This window comes from Ixodes scapularis, unplaced genomic scaffold, assembly GCF_016920785.2.
Source record: "Ixodes scapularis isolate PalLabHiFi unplaced genomic scaffold, ASM1692078v2 PGA_scaffold0__279_contigs__length_252992795, whole genome shotgun sequence".
Lineage (NCBI taxonomy): Eukaryota > Metazoa > Arthropoda > Arachnida > Ixodida > Ixodidae > Ixodes > Ixodes scapularis.
Genome location: NW_024609835.1, coordinates 87,043,003 through 87,066,175, shown reverse-complemented (window position 1 = coordinate 87,066,175; position 23,173 = coordinate 87,043,003). Strand labels below are relative to the sequence as shown.

General features: G+C 46.6%; 1 protein-coding gene across 1 annotated transcript; it reads left to right on the top strand.

The window, feature by feature from the left end:
• The first annotated feature begins 11,788 nt into the window (after nt 1-11,788).
• Nucleotides 11,789-14,025, top strand: LOC121048388 (glycine-rich cell wall structural protein-like). The gene is made up of 2 exons (XM_040504665.1): nt 11,789-11,855; nt 13,600-14,025. Exons 1-2 carry the CDS (start codon nt 11,844-11,846, stop codon nt 14,023-14,025), a joined length of 438 nt encoding a protein of 145 aa, XP_040360599.1. The 5' UTR covers nt 11,789-11,843.
• The last annotated feature ends 9,148 nt before the right edge of the window (nt 14,026-23,173 follow it).

Sequence of the window (23,173 nt, the reverse complement as noted above, 5' to 3'; positions counted from 1 at the left end):
ACGGTGTCTGTTTCTTCTGTGAAGTGAGACGGATTTGCAGCCCGGGGACTATCGGGCGACGAGAGCTGCTAAGTATCGTAGGTGATCGTAGGTGCACGGACAAGGCGAGTGGTTTTCCGCGCCGCCGGGATGGCGGCCGCTTGTTGGGACGTACGTACCGTCCTTGTACTTTCGGACTTCGCTCCTATAAAACAAAATCCGAAAATAAAACAAAATTCGAAAACGAAAACTGCGATAAATGCAATCCATTGCAACAAAAGCACGTTATATCAAAATCTTCAGAACAGCCAATTTGTAAAATCGTCAATTAGAACAAAAGGTTGAAGATCGCAGGCGCTTCCTCGCTAAACGTTTTTGTGATTATGCGGTTACCTGGGGCTGAAACAACTTCCCCAAGGCCCAACTTGCGACTCATACATTTCGCATCGGTTCTCAGAAACTCCAACGGTGAAACAAAGGCAAGAGTATGCGGAAATTGCATGCTGAAAGCCTTATCGATTCTCGAACACATCCGGGAATCCGAGCACCACTACGGCGATATGACTTAATTTGTCTCACAGGTGCTAATATCCAGAGCAATCTTGCACAGAAAAGGTATAAAGTCTCACTCTTTCAGATATTTACGTTATACCTGCATCAGGGAGCACGAAAAAGTCCGAAATTGCCAGCAAGCAGCTGCAGATCAAGACTCCGCACACCGAACAAACTCGCATCTACCAGCTCTGGGCGCTGCCATCTTACCAGTGACATCACGGCTCTTGCGAGATCACGTGACGAGTAGTCACTCGGTTGCTATGGGCACGGTGCCAGCTCGGTTCGTTGCTATGGTACCGCGTGTGACCAATCGAGGTGAGAGGCGGCACAGGGAAAAACGTGGCGCTACTCTGGCAGCTACGCTGCCACATAGAGTGGCTCTAGGTCGAGCTAGCCGTTCTGGTTCCACGCACTATGGAATCAACGTCGTTCTGTGGTCCTCCGGTCTTCCCTGTTTTCTGCGCCGTCAAGACACAACATACACAAAGCAACAATACAAAGTAGAAAACAAAATGTATACATACGCCCTTTAATGAATGAGGCGAGTAAATAATTATGTACATGTTAATTGCGTTGAAGTTGGTTGGTTAGTTCTTATAAATGGATCCCCTAATATCACTGGATTATCCATGATTGATTAATGAAAAAGGCATGGACGTCTAGTATAACAGCTTCTAAAAATTAGTTATCCGCTTGTTCATTCACCGACTAACAGGCTTGGTATTTAATGTGAATTTCCTCTGAATGGAAGTGGTTTTCGAGCGCTATTTTATCAGTATATTCTTGGGTGTGTAAGTGCGCACTTGTATCTACCACATTAAAGGCGCGAGAATGGAGCGCTTATCACCCCATATTCCCCAAGGGAATTCATATAAGTCTTGGTTCACACCGATACCATCTTTCTTGTTCCAACTAAAGAAAGCGATCAACCGGAAGCTTTCACATTGTTTACGTTAATCGTATTTTAACTTAGGGTAACTAAACTAAGCAACTTCGAGAAGAAAAATTGGCTGTATTTGCCAACAACCTTTCGTGAGGTTTTTTTTTTTTTTTTTTTTTTTTTTTTTTTTTTTTTTTCGATTCCCAGCCGATTACAGAAAATATGGGGTGGATTTATCTGGCCACAAGAAAATAATTCGAACCATTTCTGAGTGAAAGGGACGAATACGACCCGAATATTATTTTAAGCAAGGACGAATACACGAACATATGTTAGTTCAATCAGTCTTGGTACTCACCTATTTCGTGTTATTATATTATCTTAATTTGAAATGGACTATTAGCGTACCTTATTGGACGCGTTTGAGACTTTCAGGAGTTCTGTCGCGTTTCTAAAATATATGCAAGATATGACACACACGCTCACTACAGTTAGAAAACCGAGGCAGGTCTTCTCGTATATAGGAAAATCTATTGAGAGCCCGAAGAGAGCGTGAACTTTGATATGTCATCTGTAATTCAAAGACATGGTTAGCCCTGTTGTTATGATTTTCTACTACGCATAATCAGTTATTCGTAAGAAACATTAACTTCTTTGTTCTTAACGGGGGTTCGCAGAATAATAATTTTATCTAAAATAAATTTTGGGTATGGTTATAAACTTGCAAGTTTTTAAAGCACAGTTAGCAGCCAACAGCGGTTCTTCAAGCAAGGTCTGAAATATTCTTTCTCGCTAAAATAACTGTTGAACACGTAATTATTGGTTAATGGAGACATTTTTTTAAACATAAAAGTCGACTTTCAGAAAATGAAAACAGAGAGAGAGAGAGAGAGAAAGAGGGAGAGGGAGGAATATTGCGAAGAGTAAGCAAATATTTGATTCTACGTCACACTTTGCCTAATGCTTTCTGCTCCAGGGCGCTCTCGCTCGTCTCCACTGAGTGGCCTTCTTTAATTGCAATATTCCTGCATACCACTGGGGTTTGGGGCGATTTTACACTCCTGAAACAAGGAAGGGGAAAAAAGTCAAGTAGTTAAGACACAATGAGAGGAATAACAAACGTAACAGGTGAGGGAAACATGACCTTGACACATTAATATCTTATAATATCTTATATGTTCCCCAGTCACAAGCGATACCTATTTATTTTCCCTTTACATTCAAGTTCAACCTAAGCTTTCTCGTTCGTGATCCTTGTTCCGCCATTATTGCATGCCTTATAAAGTGCCGCTGGTCACAAGCAGAGCCACTCCACTTTTGACAAGAGGAGCGCTTTCCATTTCCAAACCGAATCGAGGCATGAAAGAAAACACGGGGTGGTACGCTGAAAAAAAAAAAAATGTTTTATATCGTTGTGTATGCGTCACGCCTTTCCCGGTGTTCCCGTCTCCCCGGCGTTCCCCACTCCGGGCACCCCTCCTCCCTAAACATCGAGTACAAGGGGGGCATCCACCATCGCGCCCTCAAAAGGCGGCACAATTGAGAAACGATTGCGGGACCGCCCGCATACGTCGCAGGTCAGGAGCCCCTGCCGTTCCTCCCTAAGCTCGCAGTGCGTTGGGAGCCACGCGCTGGCTAAACCAATCAACCGCCTCCTTAATGTCACCTGACCCCGCAACCAGCACGTGGAGATGGGTGAGATCACGTAGAGAAAGACCGACGTATGACTGGTTCGACGAGCACCTAGCTTCCGCCGCACTGTCAGCTTAGCAATACATGAAGTGTATGGTCCATCCTTCTTCTATCCCCGTCCCGCCCTACTTTCCTCTCCCCACTCTCCCCCCCCCCCCCCCCCCACACACACACACACACTTTTTTATTTTTATTCTTTTCTGTTGGTTGTTTCTGATGGGTGCCGTTTTGGGGAGGAAGGGAATAGCGAGGAAGAAGCTGATGACGCAACCCATGTGCCTAATTGATTGTAGACGACTGTGCCACTTTGCTGGGGTCCCACAAAACTGATTTTCTCTTCTTTTATATGCACTTGTTGTTTATTGGATGGGAATGAGTAGTCGAAGTTTATATGTTCAATAGTGGGCGTACGGCACTGGGAATACGCCGTGGGGTCGGCTCTGATAATTAAAAAAACCTCGCAGTATTTTTTTTTTTTTGTAATTAGGACGGTGCGAAAAACGGATTAGAAAAACCAGCTGAAACATGCATGTGCACATTAATTTGACACGAAAGAGGTAAGATATCAACTCGTTTAAGTAGTTAACTAGGCTCCTATTGATTGTTATGAGCGACTTGCGAGAGGAGGCAAAATCGACATTTTTCGTTTCACCGCGCATATTTATCAATAAACATAACAGAACCCCGGTATACGTAAAATAGAGCTCTCTGAAACGCTAAAACCGACCAGCGGCACTCGCGGAAACCTCAAAATTTTGTCTTATAATAATGGCATTATAATGCGCAAGTACTTCTCGAAATCCTCGACGGTGCTGTTCATATAGCCCCACGCTCGTGCCCGTACCTCCCACAGTGCTGCGCAGACGTCTTTAGGGGGAGCATAGACATAAAAGAAGGAAAAAGCCAGCCTCAAAATCCAAGAACCATCATCATCATCATCATCATTTACCGACCTACCCGACGATAGATGTCTCTCGCCTAGCCCCCAATTCAATGGGGGAAACGTCACGGCAGCGGGACGTCCAGTCATTTGACCCAGACAACCTGTCCGCGCCGAGGCTATTGTATTTTCGAGGAGTGGAATGGTATTTCCCCTAGTAAACTATTTGAAGGAACACTGTTTGTGGCAAAGAAAAAAAGAAGCATTAAAAAAGTGAAAGCCGTTTACAACTTCCTGTAACGCCGAATTGGAGCGCAGCTCTTGAGGAGGAGGAGTGGAGGGTATATTCCTCCTCCTCCCTCGTGATCATGCCTGCTAGTCCTCCTCCCCTCCTGCTCCCCCTCCCTCTCCTTTACCCCTCCCCCCGAGGTCACGTGACCCCCCCGGACCATACTAGACAATGAGGGGAGGAGGAGGAGGAGGGCAGAGGTCCGGGGGGTCATGTGACCTCGAGGGGACGGGATCACATGACCTTGGGCGGGCTGTCACGTGACTTCGGCGGGGGGTCACCCCCCGGGGTCACGTGACCTTGGCGGGGGAGGAGGGGGGAGGAGCGGAGGGGGAGGAGGAGGAGGGGGAGGGGCGACGCCGACGCCGACGCCGACGCCGCACAGGCTGGAAACGGGTCATGTGACCCCCTCCCCCCGAGGTCACGTGACCCGCCCGGACCATACTAAATGAGGGGAGGAGGAGGAGAAGGAGGGGGAGGGGGAGTAGGAGGAGGGGAGGAGGAGGAGAGGGAGGGGCGCGGTTACGACGACGGCGACGGCGACGCCAACGGCGACGCCGACGCTGCTCAGGCTGGAAACGGGCCCCTAAGAGCTGCGCTCTAAAAAGCAGCCATTCATGGAACGGACAGAATGCAGGACCTTCCTATGTGGTGAGCACAAGGAATTTAGGTTGTGCGGAACGTTTAGAGAGTGCCACCGCCGGCGTTTACTCAGTGACGTCAAAACAAGCTTCATCAAGAATGCGACGGGAAACGAGGCAACCGCCAATGCGGTCCCCACGAAAGGTTAAAAGAAAAAGAAAAAAAAAAAGCGATTGTTTCAATTATTTCGAAGACACCAAACCGTCGTCGTTTCGGGATTGAAGAACCTATATTTTTATAAATTTTGGCGGCACAGAATTGGTGTGTCCCGTTACCAGGGGGAAGGAGGCGGGGGGGGGGGGGGGGGGGGGGGGGGGGGGGGAGTAAAGGGAAGCAAGTGGGATGAGGAGGGGGAAGAAGGATGAAGAAAGGAGGGAGAGCAAGATGGGGTGAGAGGAAACTGTAGGAGAGTAAAGAGAGGAAAGAGAGGAGAAAGGGGATGAGCGAAGGGAATCGGTGCGACGTGGTGTATATTTCCCCCGCTATATTCAGCGAAAAGATTGAATTGGTGTGTCGCATGACGTCAATTTCCCCGTCGAATTTAGCGGGGAAACTGAAAAATAATGTCACAAGACATTAATGTTTCCCCTAAATTTTGCGGTGAAACTGAAAAAGTCACGTGACTTAAATTTTCGCCGGTGTATAGGTCACGTTAAGTCAACTTTCCCGCTCACATTAGCGGAAAATTCACGGATGGAGGGTCAAAGTTTTGGGATTGGGGGGCTCCGTTAAAAAGCGTCTAAGAAAATATCTGATCCTAACTTTCTCGAACCGTTCTATACACTCCGTGCGGGAACTATAGGGGGCGCTTTGAAAAACGCGCGCAGCGCCGCTAGCGGAGGAGCTGGCGTTCGACCGTGAGGCGCGTTCACCAGCCTGCGGCGCCTTTCCGCGTGCGAAGCTGTGGCGGCGGAAGCGCGCACGGACGAAACTTCTGCTTTTTGAGCCGATACGTTGAGGGTGACGTTGCATGAATGCTGGGGCAGACCTAAGAAGGGCATTTAGCTGTTCTCCTCTTCTTATATATTGAGTTTTAGTCGTTATTAGGGGTAATTTCTCTAGTTGCGGCCAAAAAAGGAGTTGGAGCAATTTTCTGAAAAGCAAGACGGCCGCCACCATAATTGCTTTGAGTGGGAAATTTATTTCGCTCGTCGCTGTAAACGTAGGACTGCTGGAACGATGATATTGGAGGCGAGTGAGATGTGCACTAAGTTTCTGCACGAAGTGTGCCAAGTTTCATTAAGACGGCAGGTGTGAAAGTTGTTTCTAACGAATAAAGAAATAAAGCTGTACGGTATATCCAATATTGGACCCAAAATGTTGTGTTATAGCGGGCTGTGCAAAGTGCAGATTTGGGCACACAGGTGCTTGGACTTGACAGTAACATGACACAGCACTTATTATAAAAAAAAAAAAAAGGTGGCATAGGGAAACCAGGTGAAAATTTGGTTTGGGCGGCGTAACTCAATGGGAACCGGTTTTGACCATGAAATGGCTGTCAAGAGAATAACACTGGTCGGGGGAGGTGGAGAATTTAGAGGTAGGAAGGGACTAGTGGACTTTACTTCCAATTGAAACAACTTTACAAAAGGTGGTTCCAAAGCCGAGAAAAAAAAAGTTGTCGGCCAACACACGGTTTGGCCGCCAAGGACTTTTGCGGTCAGCTGTTGTGTAGTAACCTGTTGTGCGAGGTGCTGATTTTCGGCCCGCAGGTACTTTGACATGACCGTCACTTGGCACAACACTTATTATAACAAAAATAGTTGGCATAGCGAAACCAGGTGGAAATTTAGTTTGGGCGGCGTAACTAAATGGGAACTGGCTTTGACCGTCAAAGGCTGTCAGAAAATACCACTCATCGTGGGAGGTGCACACTTTACACGTAGGAAGGGACCAGTGGACGGTACTTTCAGTTCGAACGACTTTGCGATAGGTGGCTCTAAAGCCGAGAAAAAAAATTGTTGTCTACAGAACTCGGGGTGTCAGTGTTTCCACATCCAAAAGGAGGCTGATCAAGAAAGAAAGCACACCACATAAACTTCCATACTCAAACGCCGATTCCCCAGTGATTCCGAGTTTCATGGTTGTTTTCTTTAGATTTATATTTGTCACTTTTTTTACCCTTCGAATCTTTCTTCATGAAGTACAGATTGCGTGCCATATTTGTCCGGAATTATCATCAACTCGTACGATGGGGACGAAACTTCTTTGGAGGGCATTCCTCCAACGAAATTGGCACTGCATACCCGCGAGTGTGGGATGGCATTTCAGTTCGTCCCATCGGCGCTGACACATGCAGGCTTTACTGGTACGAAAACAAACGCAGAGCGCAAAGCGGCAGTGTAGAATATGTCAGCCGTGTCGACACAGTGGCAGAGATGATCGGGACATCAAATTTCTCGCGTCGTATGGCACGGCTCCATCGTTGTCGCTGTCCCACAAAACATCGGCGAGGTGAAAAACTTCGAAACTTTGTCCCCACGAGATACGACGCATAACTATTGAAGCACTTAATGACGCAGCACAGGCTGCGTCCTTAAGCTGTGAACCCAGCGCTGAAAAGCGCAACAGCACCACTCCGGCTTCAACGCGTACCAACGTACGCGGCGTGGTTTTGGTTTCGTTTTCTCTGGGGTGCTCACTGCCTACCTTCGGTACCGGCCGCGCGGCGGCGCGCCAGTCGCGTTGCACGGAGTGTATAGATAATGTTCGGTACAAATATTAAAGCCCCCCTCCCCCCCCCCCCCTCCCCCTCGAAGAATGCCGAACTACGACGAGCTGCAGGAAAGGAGATTAACGGGCATGCTAATCGGCCCTCGCGGTTTCCTCGCGCCCATTGTTAATGGCTTCCTGCACAAAGCATTAATCGACGAGCCTGCAGAACTCGCGAGTCACTCTCTGTGATAATTAACGGGCGTCCGCGTAAATTGCACTAAACGCGCGAGGAGGCCGGCGTTAAAGGCTCATTGTTCCGCAGAATCGCTAGAGAGCAGTTTACTCAACGCAGCATTCGGCGCGCTGCTGTAACGTCCCGAAAACGCCTCGCAGCAGAGTCATCGCAGCTATGTAGAAAAGGAATTACGTGGAAAACGCGACCGTCATTATAAATTGTTCTTGAAGGATAGGGCGACTGTGCGCGCACACACACGCGCAAAACGCGCGCGGGCATTGGCGGTAAATAATGAACCTTGTCGGACAAGAGTTGTGCGCATGCCCGGACAGCTGCTGCCTCCAGACACTGATAGTTTAAAAAAACAGTGAGTGTGCTCAAAAACGTTTTATGGTCTCTGGGACGTTTCTTCGAAAGATGTGTAGACCTTCCCAGCGGCGCTCTCTACGAACAAAGCCCTTTACGGAGAACGTCTCTGGTTTCGAGAGTGTACGTCAGTGCCGCCCGATTGCGTTGTGGATTCGCTCGACAGTTGGCGGTGGCAGTCTGCGCATTCGCAACTCCGGATGCCGGTGGTGGCTAAATTGCTTAATTTTATTGTTTCTTTTCTGCTCTATGGCGAATAGAATTTCTCGAGGCTTCTTAGGAACTAGTGATGGTCATGGATTTTCGTACAATTTTCACCATGCACTAAATATCCAGCCCTCAGTATATGTCTACGAAATATCTCATCAAAATAACCATTTTCTTTCGAGAATACGAATTTTGAAATTCACGCGTGCACATCCGAATTGCTGGCTGCCGCACTACTGACAACAAGAAGCAGCGGCGCTCGTGACGTCAAATGTTTTATCCGAGAGCAGACGACGCTCCCTCCTCCGCGTCATTGCGCGTTGAAGTGCCAGTGAGCGTCTGTGGTTTGGCGGATTGCGTTTGGTATGGGCCACATGGGGCATGCAATGCAGGGTGGGGAGAATACGTGATGTGCTGCGGAGTGCAATAACACCACAAAGCAATGCAGCAGAGTGACATCTCATCGGTTTCCGACCGAGAAGTCTCTGCACTTTAAGAAAAACAGGAGGGAAATGGAGGAAAAAGCGATGTTCCTCCCTGTCGCCAACGGAAGGGAGGAAATTGCTTCCCTTCCTCTCTTTCCCCGATCCACATGCAGCGCCAACTGGTGGCGCTTGAAAAAAGGACGAAACCCCCTCCCCCATGTTCGCGGCGGCAGCGGTGATCGAACCGCCGCGGCCGACGCGAACATGTTCAATGGAGGTGACACCAACTTGAGTGAGTGACTGCATTTTTCATAGTGTGGGCTTGCCACCTTTACCCCAGAGTCCTCATTGAGGTAAATACCCACTACGTAGTCCGCTCTTTACGAGGCTATGGCCGGGTCCGTCCATTTACTCCGTCTTTGGGCACCGGTGGGCGAAAGACAACATCAACACAGTGGGTACGTTTTTCGAGTGTTTATTGACTCAAATGCCAACACGCTTTGCTCTTAGAGAGGAAAAGTCGGGTCGCTGGCTCAATTGCCAGTATCACTCGGTCGGTTTCCCGCGCTGCCGCAATAGACAGATTCACAGGAAGTCGGAGGCCCACAAAGAAAAACTGAGCTCCGTAGAGCCAGGGCCTCCGCCGACGAGAGCCCCCGGCCCTCCTTCGGGGCCGGCTTATGGAGACTGCGGGAACATGGACGCGCCCGGGGCGGCCGGTAGTAGGTCATACGAAAACGGGTCGCATCCACTATCACTCCCAAGGGTAGGTCGGCGGCACATTCACCACCCCACATGGCCGAATGAGAGCCGTCCGCTTCGGCGAATACGGCCTCGGTTACTCGTATCCGATCGGTTACTCGTATCCGGTGTAGCCGCCGCCATTGGTGACGACGACTCCCACGGCCTGCTTCAAGATAGGGATATATATGGAGGGAACCCCATTGTTCCCATAATAGTTAGATATCTTAAAATAGTGCGTTGAATTCGGATGGCATCAATAATAATCGAGTTAATTGCTGTTGCACTATGCACAGTCTATAGTGTGCATTACACAAATAGAGATCTTTAGTAGATGGTTCTTGGAGAAAAAGTGGAGCTGTGGAGGCTAGAGGAAGTACACTAGTTTAACAGAAAAGCGATGCGCGTAGCGCGGCGTGTGCCTCCTAGAATCACGCCGCACGTTCCTGCTTCAAGATCGCGCTTGTTCATGGTGGATGAAACCTTACTGCTGCAGTAAGTACAGGTGGCGATTTATCACTGGCATGGCAAGTACGACCACTTTCGCCGCGTTACTTGCAACATGACAGGTGTGGCGCACGGAAAATGAATCGTCGTGATCTTGGATTTCTTTTTGCGTGATCACGTAGCTGCCAAGATTGTTGTTCTATTCGAGTCGACCCGTCTGTACGTTATTACCCCCGTCACCTCCGCGAGAAACATATGCTCTTGAAACAAAGCGTACGTACCATACTGCGAAAGATAATCCGTGCGGTGTTTATTTCAGTTCTGTGTAAAACAGAACCTCATATCCAGTCGATAGCTGCGTCGCGACGAGCGACTGCATCCGACATCCGTTGTATAGTCCGTCAACATCGACACCACGATCGGCTTGCGGGAAACACGCGTTTTCAAAAACTACGGCCCCGCACAAGAAATGACACTGAAATAACGATTCGACGAAGGAACGATGGAACGGGTCAGGGAAACGAGGTAAACTATTCATTCGAGAAGAGTCCACTTGGAAGAAAGGGTCGTACAGACATTCCATTCAGGTTGCGGGGCGAAGTGGGGAAGGGGGGAAGGGGGGCGGATCCGCGTTCTTGAAGAAACGAATGATTCGCCACAGCCGACAGTTCACCGCTGCTCTTTTAGTTTGCTCTGCATCTCTTGCTCCAAATCAAATAGCGCACTCGCAGGCAGACCAAGTTCTAGGCTGTATAAACATACACACAACCCTATTTTTTCACAAAAGATCATTTTCCGAAAATACGGCAAGACTGATCTCGGCAGTGTCAAGCAAAGGACTCATGCCGTGAATTGCCGTACGTGCAAACTCGTGAAAACAGCTGCAGCAACAACAAATGCTCTGGCTTGGGGAATTTGGAACCTGGTTCGTCTGGTTTGGTGCCATCTCGTTGAACCTATTGGAAATAAATGTAGCGAAAACGGCCCTGCAAAATGTATTCGCACAAATACACGAATACCAAGACATTTAGACTTTCCGAAAAGGTCTTAAATTTAAGATAGGCAACATCTAGCACCTACTACAATTCGTTTTGTCACGTCTGTCATCTAAGTTATTTTAATTTCAAAGTTGCTTTAAAAGGCATTATTTGTCAACGCGTTTTTTTAAATTTCTTTATTGGCTTTATTTGGACGATGACACAATGCGGTGCTACACAATCGCGACAAAACACTAAAAGACACCAGCCGTCTTGGCTATTGTCGAACGTGCTACGAGTAACACCTCAAGAAGTGGCAGCCACTCAGGTGCAGGCGGCTGGTCCTTATACATTTCCTTCAGAATCTGTATGTGCTCAACAAAATGCTTCAACAATTGTGCTACGTCATGCACAGTTGTGAATAACATCCAAAACAAAAGCGTGGTCTTGTTACAGCAGAACGACGAACTAATCTTCCGCGTGCTACAACGCAAGGTATGTGTAACACTGCAAGTACGCCGTCATCAGGAAACGCTCCGATATGCATCGACCCCTATTTCTGCATAAAATTAGAATTCCAGACAAGCCCTTGTTTCGTTTTCAAAAGTTCTCGATTGCGGAAGTAATGGGATGATTATCTTTTCAGCAACCAGAATACCGGATAGATACTCCTTCGAAAGGTGGGCGTACCGAAATACCCTGTTGTCGCGAGGTGACTTCCCGCTTTCCGGTAGAGGCACGAAGGGACGCACATGGAAGGGCGCCACGCGATAACCCGTGCCGGAACGGGTCCCAGGTTTCTATTGGTCCTTCGAGTATAAAAGCACCGCGCTGTGGCCGAGAGGCAAGTCAGTGGACGCAGAGGACAAAACCATGAAGGTCCTGGTAAGATACGCCGCCTGTTCCATTCTCTGGCTCTAACGTTTGCTTTCCTGCGGGGAAGGTTAAGGTAGTTTGCGGGCAGACCACGCTCTGCCCGAAGAATTTAAATGCAAAGGGTGCCGTGTGAATATATTGACCAGTGTTTTGGAGTATTTATAAGGAAATAAAAGCAGAAGACAAGGAGGGGACGTATGTGACGGTATACGTCGTTGTCACTTTTTGTTTTTCTTTCATTTGCTTACAAAGATGCTATGTTCTGTCAGCGTTTGTCTCCTGACGTCAAGAGAACTATTTGTTGAATAACCATGGAGGAACAAAATATAATGGCGTGGAGTTGCTTGTGCGACCGGAGGTTAAAGCCACAGACCGGTTATCACCTATGTGAAATATACTTAAAAAATTGGATATAGACGCAACCGAGGCAATTTGCATCAACTTGATAAATATAACAGAGACAATAATAAAGATGCGTCGCCTCACACTTTTTTCGTTCGTGTTAAAGAAAGCAGCCGAAGCATTTCCAGTTTTATTTTTGGTGGTAATTAGGTTCAGAGAAATCATATTGGCAACCTTTTTCGCTTCTTCATAGATTCATGTATGCATCTACGTACTTTAATATTTCTTCGGTGTATAATCTAGTAAGCTAGTTGCAGCGTGGAAACTCCCCAAAAACTACAAATATGTCATTGAAAGCCATTATTTTTCGCAGTTCGAGCAGGGTTACTTTGTTCTTTGTGTAAAACACTCAACGAACAGAGCAAGAAAGACGGAACAGAAACGACACACACGGAATAAAGGCGTATTCCTCTTTTGCGTTTTGCCATCTATCTAGAATGGTAAAATCTTATTGTTAGCTTATTAAAAATTCTCTTTCCTTTATCAATGTTTTTATTTTTAGATTCTGCATCTATAACCAATTTCCAGCTCTTTGGGAGTAGTCAAGTTTGGCATTCAGATTGAAGTTTCCATACTCATTTGCTGTCAATATTTATTATAGCTGTTGGTTGTTGCTTATCTTTTCTAACATCCAATATAACAAAGAATATCAAGCTACAACTCACGAATGTTGTTCAATCTATGTTAGATATCTATGAAAGAGAAATATCATATAAATTAGGTAAAGAGCGTTAAGTAAAACAAGAGCGATTGTGGTGTATACATTCATATCAGAACGCACTGCGGCCGCTGCACTTCACATATGTGCAATGTAGTTTATTATAAAATATCTATGGCTAACAAGTTTCCTGGAAATGACCGCTTTTTTTTTTTTTTTTTGGACGGGCAAAATTGGAAATAAACTGCGTCATAATTAGTCTGAATCAGCCGACAAAAATTGTATTCTATACATACATCTAATCAAGAAAAGCTAGTATTGTTATTGAGACGCTGAATCGGACAACTCAGGATTAAGATTTCATGTGTAATGAAGAGGGGTACGCTGTATTCATATTTTCAATACATATAAAAACGTTAAACCAGTTTAACACACAGGAACCAGCATGACGTTAAATCTGGAATTTAAATTACTTTAAAGTAAGTTTACAGCAGACCACGGTTATCACATTTAGTGGCAACTTTCCTTTCGAGTTCATGCAGCCTGAGCCTGATAATAACTCCGCACTAACATACTGTTTGTTTGTTTTTGACTAATTTTTGTATTTGTGCTTGTTAGTGTGCTTACACGTGAAGCGTACGTAATTTGGGAGGCTGGGATGGGGCTAGCACATTCTCGATGGCCCTTTTTCAGTTTGTTGCAGTTGTCTTCGGTGCAGTTGTTTCCGCCGCCATGGCCGGTGCCTTGCTGGGAGGATACGGCGGTGGCTACGGTGGGGGCTTCGGCGGTGGCTACGGAGGCGGCTTCGGCGGTGGCTACGGAGGTGGCATCGGAGGCGGCTACGGCGGTGGTGTTGGCCTGGGAAGTAGCGTTGTCCTTCTTAACGGAGGAGGTGCTGGATATGGAAAGGCTGTAGCCGGGCCAGCATTCTTGGTAAAGACCGTCCACCATGTAAGCAAGGTCCACGGCGGAGGAGCCTTGCTGGCCCACTCTGGTTTGGGTGGCGGCTACGGCGGCGGTTTCGGCGGCGGATTCGGAGGCGGATTCGGAGGCGGCTATGGTGGATTCGGAGGTGGTTACGGCGGTGGATACGGCGGAGGCTATGGATTGAAGGGCTGATCAGCTCCGGAGAAAGAAAAATGGTGAGTAAAAACTTAAATCCGGCAGTACGCTTGACAAGAAATCAAAGAGAATAATGACTGAAGAATTTCTCTATGTAAATATATAAAAAAAATTCCGAGGACACCTAAGCACTTCTTACGAGTTGTGAATGCGAAAGCATAAATGTCGTTCTTCCGCTCCCTTAGTTCGTCTGCGGTTTACTGGCAAGGACGGCAACGTTACGCTACTGCCGAGATGGCGCCGGCGCGCGCGCTCTTGTGAAGCGGCTGCCAATAACTATACTCTGTTTCACCTTATGATGTACCGCAGGAAAGGCTACAAGCGCGACCTCCGTGCTCTGGGGCACATTTCGGCGGCACAAGCTCTCGTGACTCAAGAGCAGCTGCCGACGCTATGAGCTCGCGCTTCTAGCCTTCGCTGCGGTACAACATAAGGTGAAACGAAGTATATCTAGGTGCAGGTTTAAGGCCCGTTCACACATGCAGCGGAGCGCTACAAGCATAGCGCTGACCTCGCGCTAAGCACGTGCTGACGACAGCGTTCACCAGCTTTGTATCGCACCGTCAAAACTGTTGCTCATGGCATACGATAAGTAGCTGATGGCACGTGAGGAGCGCTACATCAGCGCTTCGCTGCATGTGAGAACCGGCCTTAACTCAACCAAAATGAAAATCGTCATTCTTTTTTTTTGCTGTTACAGGCGTTGCCGACTTCGTTCCATAAGATAGGTAATGCTTTCGCGTTAAAAAGAGAGCCATTTGTTGGTCCTTCCGCAAGCTATATCCGCTGGTGCATAAACCGCAGGTCCATTTCTGAATTCATATATGACAACTTGTATAATGGATACATGACTGAAAGGTGATTTGCTGCATTAAAAACACAGGGTGACTGCGTAGACTTTCATGAATCGTTTTATTGTGGCGGCGATTCAAATTATATTCTTCTTCTTTCAGCAAAAGAGAGCAATGAGACGGTGGCCTAATGCCAAAAAACGTCTTGCGGGCCCTATCCCACTGCAACGAGGCCTCGATCAAAGCACGTGTACAAATGATGTAAATAAACTGCCTACCGTCAACTTTCTTTGCTTCCAGCCCATAGTTATTTCACAACCATATGTTCAGTATCACTGTCTGTTTCGTACACAAAACTTAACATTTAAGTTTGTTGCAGAAGCTAAAATGTAACACATTCTTAGTAAGAGTTAAAAAAATTGTAGGCTGGTTTGAAACAATAATAAAACAAGTTTTGAACCAGAAATACTTGGGAATAATGAGGGACACACAACATTATCGACAATAATCTAGCCATTGGAAAACCTTAAATTGAGTAATGAAAATATAAAAAAACTTCCGATGCCAAGACGAAATTAGGATATTAAATCAAATCAAATCCAATAATTTCGTTTGCGTCTAAATATACAAATGCCGAAGCCACATGCAAAAACGCCAATCTTTGTTAGCTTGACGAGGTCCGGGCCCCGAGTTCTTGGCAGATGGTAACGAAGATGCAGAACAAAGTCACACATAGAAACGAATGAGAGAGAGAGAGAGAGAAGAAGAAGCAAAGGAGCAAAAAAAAAAAAAAAAGGTTATCAATCAGTATGTCAATCAACAAAGCTAAGAATACCGATGGACCGTCCGTATAACATTTAATAGCATTATAATCATGCTAACGGATTCCCTAAGAATCCACCAATGGATTTTCCTGTTATTTGTATCACCCCTCTTCTGTACTCTGCTCTCAAAGTACGTCGACGCCCTTGGATATGGTTATATATATCCCTCGTGGAAATAACCACATCCCTACCACTCATGGAAGGAATCGCATCCACATCACTCGTGCAGGGAACCGCATCCATCGTTTTAACTACACACACACACCACAGCCCACGCACCGCTACTATGGAAACCCAAAGCGAAGAACAACCGTCGACGGCAGAGCGACGTCTGAGCACGCTTTCATTCCACCTCGCCGAGGCGCGCCTCCTTCTGTCCGGTTCAGCGCCAGCTGTGCCAGGCTCCTCTGACGAAGGCGAAAGGGCTCGTTGTGTCGAAGACCCAGCGGTGTCTGTTACTTTGTCAGCGCCGGGAAGAGAGGACGAGGTTGACCCGTGTTGACGCCAGCGCTTCGGACCAATGATAGCTTCGCACGCGTCACCTTATCCCCGTCCTTCTCCCTCTCTCCCCGGCATCGACAAACGAAAGACACCGCGGGGTTTTCGACAAAACGAGCGTTCTAATGCCAACGAATTAAAATAAAGTCAACAATTTTGGTTCGAAGCTTTAAATTGTTCCTTTTACATCATTTGCTCTCGTATAATTACACTGTGCAATCTAATAATCACCAAAGCTATAGAATACCGATGCACCGTCCGTGTAACATGTTGACATAATTTCGCAGAGAAGACTGAAAGCGCAGAATGAGCCTCTTGTCGCTCAAGAGCTTTACACTCTTTGCTAATGTTGCCCACGGGCCATTAATTTTCTGCCAATGACCTTCATTAGATGACTTGATGCTTCACCTGCAAACCAGCAGCGAACTCACTGACAGTACGACCATAAAGTGACCTCACATGCTGTCTTCCAAATTGTGTGATGTAACACAGACTACCAATAAAACGAGAGAAAAAAACTTGGCGTGTAGTTACTTATACCCTTGTTACACGGGCACACTTAACTGTAGTTACGCTAAACCACACTTAGCGCACAATACTTGCCGACAACATTCTGCGGCGATGCAGTCACAGCTATGGGCGAACGTGCGCTTGAGCATCTTGAGCACCCATCAAAGCAGTGCACGCGCTCTCTTCACTTCTTTTGAAATAGCTGTCCGAGGGTATAGTGCGGCATCTGTGCTGCCACGTAACCGCAGTTAAAGCTGAGTTAACCGCGGTTAAGTGTGGCCGTGTAACAGGGGTATTAGAATGTTAATCAAAACTTCATTTCGGCGGGCCTTCGCAAATGCCTGTTTGTAACACTCAAGGAAGTGATGGTGCCAAAGACGTGGTTGTGTGAACAGCTTTGTGGAATGAGTGCCGCTTATAGCACAATCATAATGTCTCAGTATATCATTCAACCTGAAGATAATCACAAGGCGTGGTGTCCTGAGGACAACTAGTAACGATGGACAAGTAAACAAAGCAGTCTCTAAATAAACGAGCTGTCCATGGGCTTTACAAAAACTTTCGACCCCCATATATAGTGTAGATTCGTTACCTTGCTTTGCGGGTCTTTAACGGTGCTCTTCTATTGCGTACAGCACGTGGTACGAGTAAAAAAAACAAAAAAACTCGAGGTACACCTACGCACTTCTTATGAGTTGTCAATGCGAAAGCGTGCCGTCGTGTTTGTTTACTTCGACTACAGCGGTGCTTTCTTAGCATTTGTGTCCTCCAACATCGCCGAATTTCTAATTTTGCGCATGCCATGCGTGTGCTAATGTTCAAGGTATTACTGGTGCATACTGTATTTACAGGCGTGTGTGAAGGATGCGAACTTTTGACGCGTTTTCATCACCCGAGAAATGTGATGAGTGTTATCATCTCTGAACTCCCGCAAAGTCATATTTCTACATTGCTATATTGCTGCTAAGATTATATTGCCTTTTGCAGTCGTAGAAAGGGCGTGTGACAAAGCGAGGGTTAAAGTCGTGATCGTCCAGCACGGCCTACTGCATCTTTTTCTTTTCATTTTTCATCCACTCTGCCCTTCGAGCCTATCCTGACAAAATGAAAATGAATAAAGCTTGAGCCCATAGAAAACTCTGTCCACTTTCTGCTACGCCAGTGAGTGGCGGCGCGTCCCCTCCTTTTAAAAAACATCGCGGAAACAGCTGACGGCGGCGGAGAAGCGGCCGTCGTGCTGACGACCTGCTGCGCTTGTTGCAGTGGTTGCAGGAGTGTGTACGCGCAGCGCAGAGCCGTTGTTCCAATCGCTCCGGTCACAACGGACGCAGTCGTAGCTAACGCGCTCTTTGCAAATGCCCGAATTGCGCTTTGTGCAGTCCTGATCTTAAAAAGAAATAACAGCAGTTTCCCCGCTTGCCACTCGAGAAACAACACCGAAGCACCCAAATTTACCTCGCACATAAGTTAACGCGAATTTAGACTAACTCCAAGATTTGTTATAAGCGACCACAGCGCCTGTACATGTTATACCGAAATGAAACAATGATTAGGTTGGAACTTTCTAAACGAAAAAGGAAGTACTTACGACTGAAAATGATTAGAATGCTATAATGGACATACGTACATGTATCAAAAGAGGTCTAACTACCCCCCCATCATGCGTTTTTAAGTTTTATCATTATAAAAAAGTGGAAAAATATATTTATCATATATGCTTCTTTTTCTTTTTTGCTCAAACAACCTTAAATGCAATGTACTGCCGGAAGAAGTTATTATTGTTGTCGATTATGCTCGTTTCAAAGATATATTACAACGATCTCACGAACCATGTTTTTTTGCTTGTTTATGCATCTGTCTTTTTTATGCCTGCATTCATGTATCCGCTGCATAATACCTAAAGGCGCAGCAGGTATAGACGCAAAAAATAAATATATGATTCCAAAGTAACCTGCAAGGGGGATATGTTGGACGGAGAATGCCAAGTATCAAATAACCGTTTGAGCTAAACGTCACCGCCCATATATCATAATAATCATACTGCTTGGCTGGACAATGTGAAACCCATATATACGAGTGCGCGCGATTTATGGGAAGGGAAACAGATTGTAAAAAGGTAATGGATGCTGCTTTTGAAGCGTGGGCTATAATTCTCTCCTGAAATTTGAGTGACCGAAATAGATACTGCAGTTAGACGTTTAAATCCGATTTACGTTTTATTTTCTGGGAGTACAATATTTTTACCTTTCTGACCGCAGTTTTAAAACAACTATGGCGATATTGCTATAGTTGAATTATAATTTTGACATATTATGTCAACATTTGCCATAGTCCGATTGCATAAATAAAATTTAAATTTCTTTTTTTATGGGGGTGGGGGGGAGGGCAATAACTATGTTTATGTGCGTTTTTCAAAAATTATAAACCCGCCCAATAACAATTTAAGAAAGTGTCCCACATCGTTAGTGCGCGTTCCCAGCTTCAATTTATAAAAAAGTAAGCTCGGACTAAAATTCTAGTCAAGAAAAGCGCATAAAAAGAAAAAAAAAAAAAAAACAGAAAGAAACAAATAGTGCAAGATTGCAGAATTGTAAAGGGTTGAGAGCAAATTAACTGACTTGAATTAGTTTAAGTTGCCAAATTTTGTGGAACGTGTGTTTTGGGAATGAAACAGCTGTGCAAAATTAATTTTGAATATATGTTCAAAATATTACAAACAAATTATTACAATTATTATTGGTATTGCTGACATACGAGCCATATAGAAGATCTAGGACGCCGGAAGTAGTGAACCGCGATTTCGAAGCAAAACTATTCGTAGAGAAAAGATGACAATTTCTTCAATATGTCAGATCAATATTGGGCTGTTTAAGGCATGCCTGCTGAGGAAAACAAAACTACAGCAGCCCACGCCCGAGCTTGTTGAATTTTATTACATCAATAAACTGACTTTACCTGAGAATGGAGTTTTACAACGGGACGACACAAGCATAAAGAACGTGACTTCTATGTTTTCGGGTTCCGTAGTTTAAGTCCAGTTTCGGGAAAAGTCACTGCGTTTAATCTGCAACAGCTAACTTGCACGCAGTGTTTTTTAGTTCTTTTTATTGGTGTTATTACATTAGTTTTACTAATGCAAGTGTATCTTTCTAAAACGTTTTGCAGCGATTTTAGAAACTACATCGCTCGAATAAAAATATTAAATCACTAAACGCAAAGGGCGTGTTTGTTAGCAAGAGCAGACCCTAAAACAGAAATATAAGACAAACATAACACCGAGTCCAATTGCCCGGTTTAAATACTTAGCATTCGCAGTCTCGTGCGAAATTACCCGACTAGCCCCCCCAAACAAAAGCACATAGTTTCCGAGAGTTTGTCTTGCAACCTTTCATCTCGTAGCACCCTGCTCGCTGAGAAATGTGTTACATTAATGTGAATTATTCTCTCATTAAGACTATCGCTAACTCGCTAATTAAAAGTTTGTTCCTCACTCATTCGGGGGAAACGTAGCGGCGCATTCGAGGTATAGGGTTGCGAACACCTTTCTCTGGCAGGGAGCAAGGCGCTGCGCGCGAGCAACCATCAGTCCGCCTCTTAGCAGGGTTGAAGCACCGTTCTCGGCACGCGGCGGTTACGCGGGACCGGCGTTCATTAAGCAACGAGCATTTGAATGTGTGAGGGAGGTAATTAATGGAGCTTTATTTAAACTGGATAATAAATTCGCTAATGTTTCCAGTGACCAAAGAAAAGGTCACTAAAACGATGTCACGTGACTGTGAGGAGGAACTACTTCCCCCTCGTCAAAAGCGAAGGTGGGAGGGGCGGCGGAGGATGAAAAAAAAAAACGGGCTGGAGCTTTTTTTTTTTTTTTTTTTTTTTTTGTACGGTTGAAAACGGGAAACAAGGAATGCCTACGCGCGTTATTGGTCTCCCTGTGCTGGAACAAGATTCGCGTAGGCTGGGAAAAGGGAGGAAAAAGGTGAGAAGAGCGGAGGGGGGGGGGGGGGGGGGGTTGAAATTTGGCCCCTATGTTTCAGCCTCATTGGTATGCTATTGTTTTATGGGGATTAAGGCGTACGATGTCTGGGCACATAGGTTTCACAGTTAATAAATGTGATAATCCGGGGATTAGTTAAAGATGTGTCGTGAGGCCCCTCGATCGAAAAAAAAAATCTAGATGGGAACATAGGCAAACTCCGTCCTTCGTCGTCCTCCAGATAGAAATAAAATGTAACTATTGTGGGTCACGGGCATGTTGGCACCTCGCATGTTCAGGAGCGAATGTCTTCAGGTAATAACACAGGAGGCGCAGTGCGGCGTCTTAAGCTTGAAATTTTGTGTAGAGTTCTAGCAGTGTAGGCACAGTCCTATCGGAGGTGGTGATGCATGTTGGATTCGTGTTTTGTAAGCTTAGATTTCGTAATAGGTGGTGGTAGATTCCGAAATACGACTCCTTGGTGTGGGTGACGCAAGTTAGTCCTGGGTGACGCATCTTGCAGAGTCTTTGGGCTTCGTTGTACTTTAAAAGAATAAGGTTTGGCTCTTTCTTATAATGAGCTTCTGAAGCGAGCGTATCAGGCCGCTTATTTCCGTCAACGCCCATGTAGAATGGTATCTACTGAAAGGCAACCTCCCACCTTTAGGTTGATAATGGCTTTGTGAGCAACTGATCGGGCTAGCGAAAAAGACTCGTCCAAGCGATCTGGTGCTGAAAGTGCGCTTCTTGAGTCTGACAGCAAGACTACCTATCAGGTGGAAGCTCTGCAAGCCCATCTAGTGTTGCTCCCAGTGCCGCTAGCTCTGTTGTTGTAGAGGTTGTAGCAACGTTAAATCGCATAGATTTCTCAAGGCTTTTTTGAGGGACGCCGAGCGCCGTGGTGGAGGTTCCTGTGGCAGGGTTGTATGAACCACCTGCGTGTACTTGCTACCAGCCGTTGTGCAGTTGCACATCAGTGGGTCCACTGCAAGTGATTTGCCAACAACGGCGCGGACACAATATTTCTTGCGAAAGAGAGGAAGTGTTTTTTCGACAAAATACAGGGTATGGTTAATATAAAGTAACAGGAGAGAATGGTGTTCTTTAGGCGGACTCTATATAGCGATCAAATTTCTATACTTCGGCCTAAAAGGGAAGCTGAAGAGATTATTGAAAAAAATTCTAGTTAGAGGTAAATTGTAGAGTATTTTTATCCCGTGAATCTCAATATCGCGTTCGTCTTCCCCGACGATATAACTAAATGGGAGGAAATACGAAAAACCTCCGACCAGTCGCGTAAGTCAAAAGAGGATATTTCTGGCGTCAAGCGCGTGTCGCTCGTGGGCTGTGGGTGCAACTGCAAGTTAGCCAAGTATATTCCCCCGCACTGACACCAGTCGTGACGTCTTTTTAGAGCGGAGCTCTTAAGCGTGTAAAGGGCCGCCCACACTAGCGAGAAAACGCGCGCGGCGCGCCGATCGCGTTGAAAACGCGTTCCGCAAAATCGGTTGAGTGGGAAGATTTTCCTGCCGCGAGGTAATGGCTCCCTGTACTATTCCTTGTGGCATGCCGCGTGCCGCTGGCACAGACGCGCCAATCAGAGGCGTCACATCTAGTCACGTAAGATGCCATGGCAACGCTTTCGCGAGAAAGTTGAGCCGCCGACTTCCCGCGATCGGCGTGCCACGCGCGTTTTCTCGCTAGTGTGGGCGGCCCTTTAAGGCCCTAGAGCGGCGCGATTTCTGCCGTCGCGGCGCTCGTGCCGCTGAACCACTGGTGCTGGCCAGGGCGCCGCGACGGCAGAAATCGCGACGCTCTAGGGCCAGAACTGCTGCATGTGAAACACGCTTTAGGCGCCCGTTTCCGACTTGAGCGGCGTCGGCGTCGGCGTAACCGAGCGGTGCATTATGGGAAACGTGCCATGATGCAACGCGCAGAGAGGAGGAAGAAGGAAGGAGGAAGAGGGAGGAGGAGGAGAAGAGGAGGAGGGAGAGGGAAGGAGAAGGGAAGGGGTATAGGTGGAGGAGGAGAGGGGCAGGAGCTGAGATGCCAGCTACCCGTTGTGCAGGCAAGTGGTATCATTTATAAATGGCACGCATGAAAACGTGGTGTACTCGTTATCCAAGTGGCCATCTACATGGATACGGGTCTTTGCTGTACCCATAGGTCTCTGTGGCACGTCAGACGAAGTTGGTAAATTGTGTGCCGCCAAGGTCGACAACGGCTACCTCGTGGTAGCTCGTGTATCTCTCGCTTACGGCACTCACCGAACATTTCGTGCAAGACAAAGAAGAACTTCATACTAGTCATGCAGGAAAACATCCCATTGGCCCCGACGGGCGTGCATTCGCTATTCTGTGGTGCCATCTCGGGGGAGCAGGCTCAAGACTAATGCTGAGGAAATCAAAAACGCAATAGTCTAACAGACGACGCTCCAACCGGAAATAGCTTTGTGCGCACGCTCCTAATCTCTCCCGTATGGCCGCACCCTCTGCGGCACGGCGCTGGCCGGCCCGGCAGTCGACGCTCGCTTGATATTATTTAAA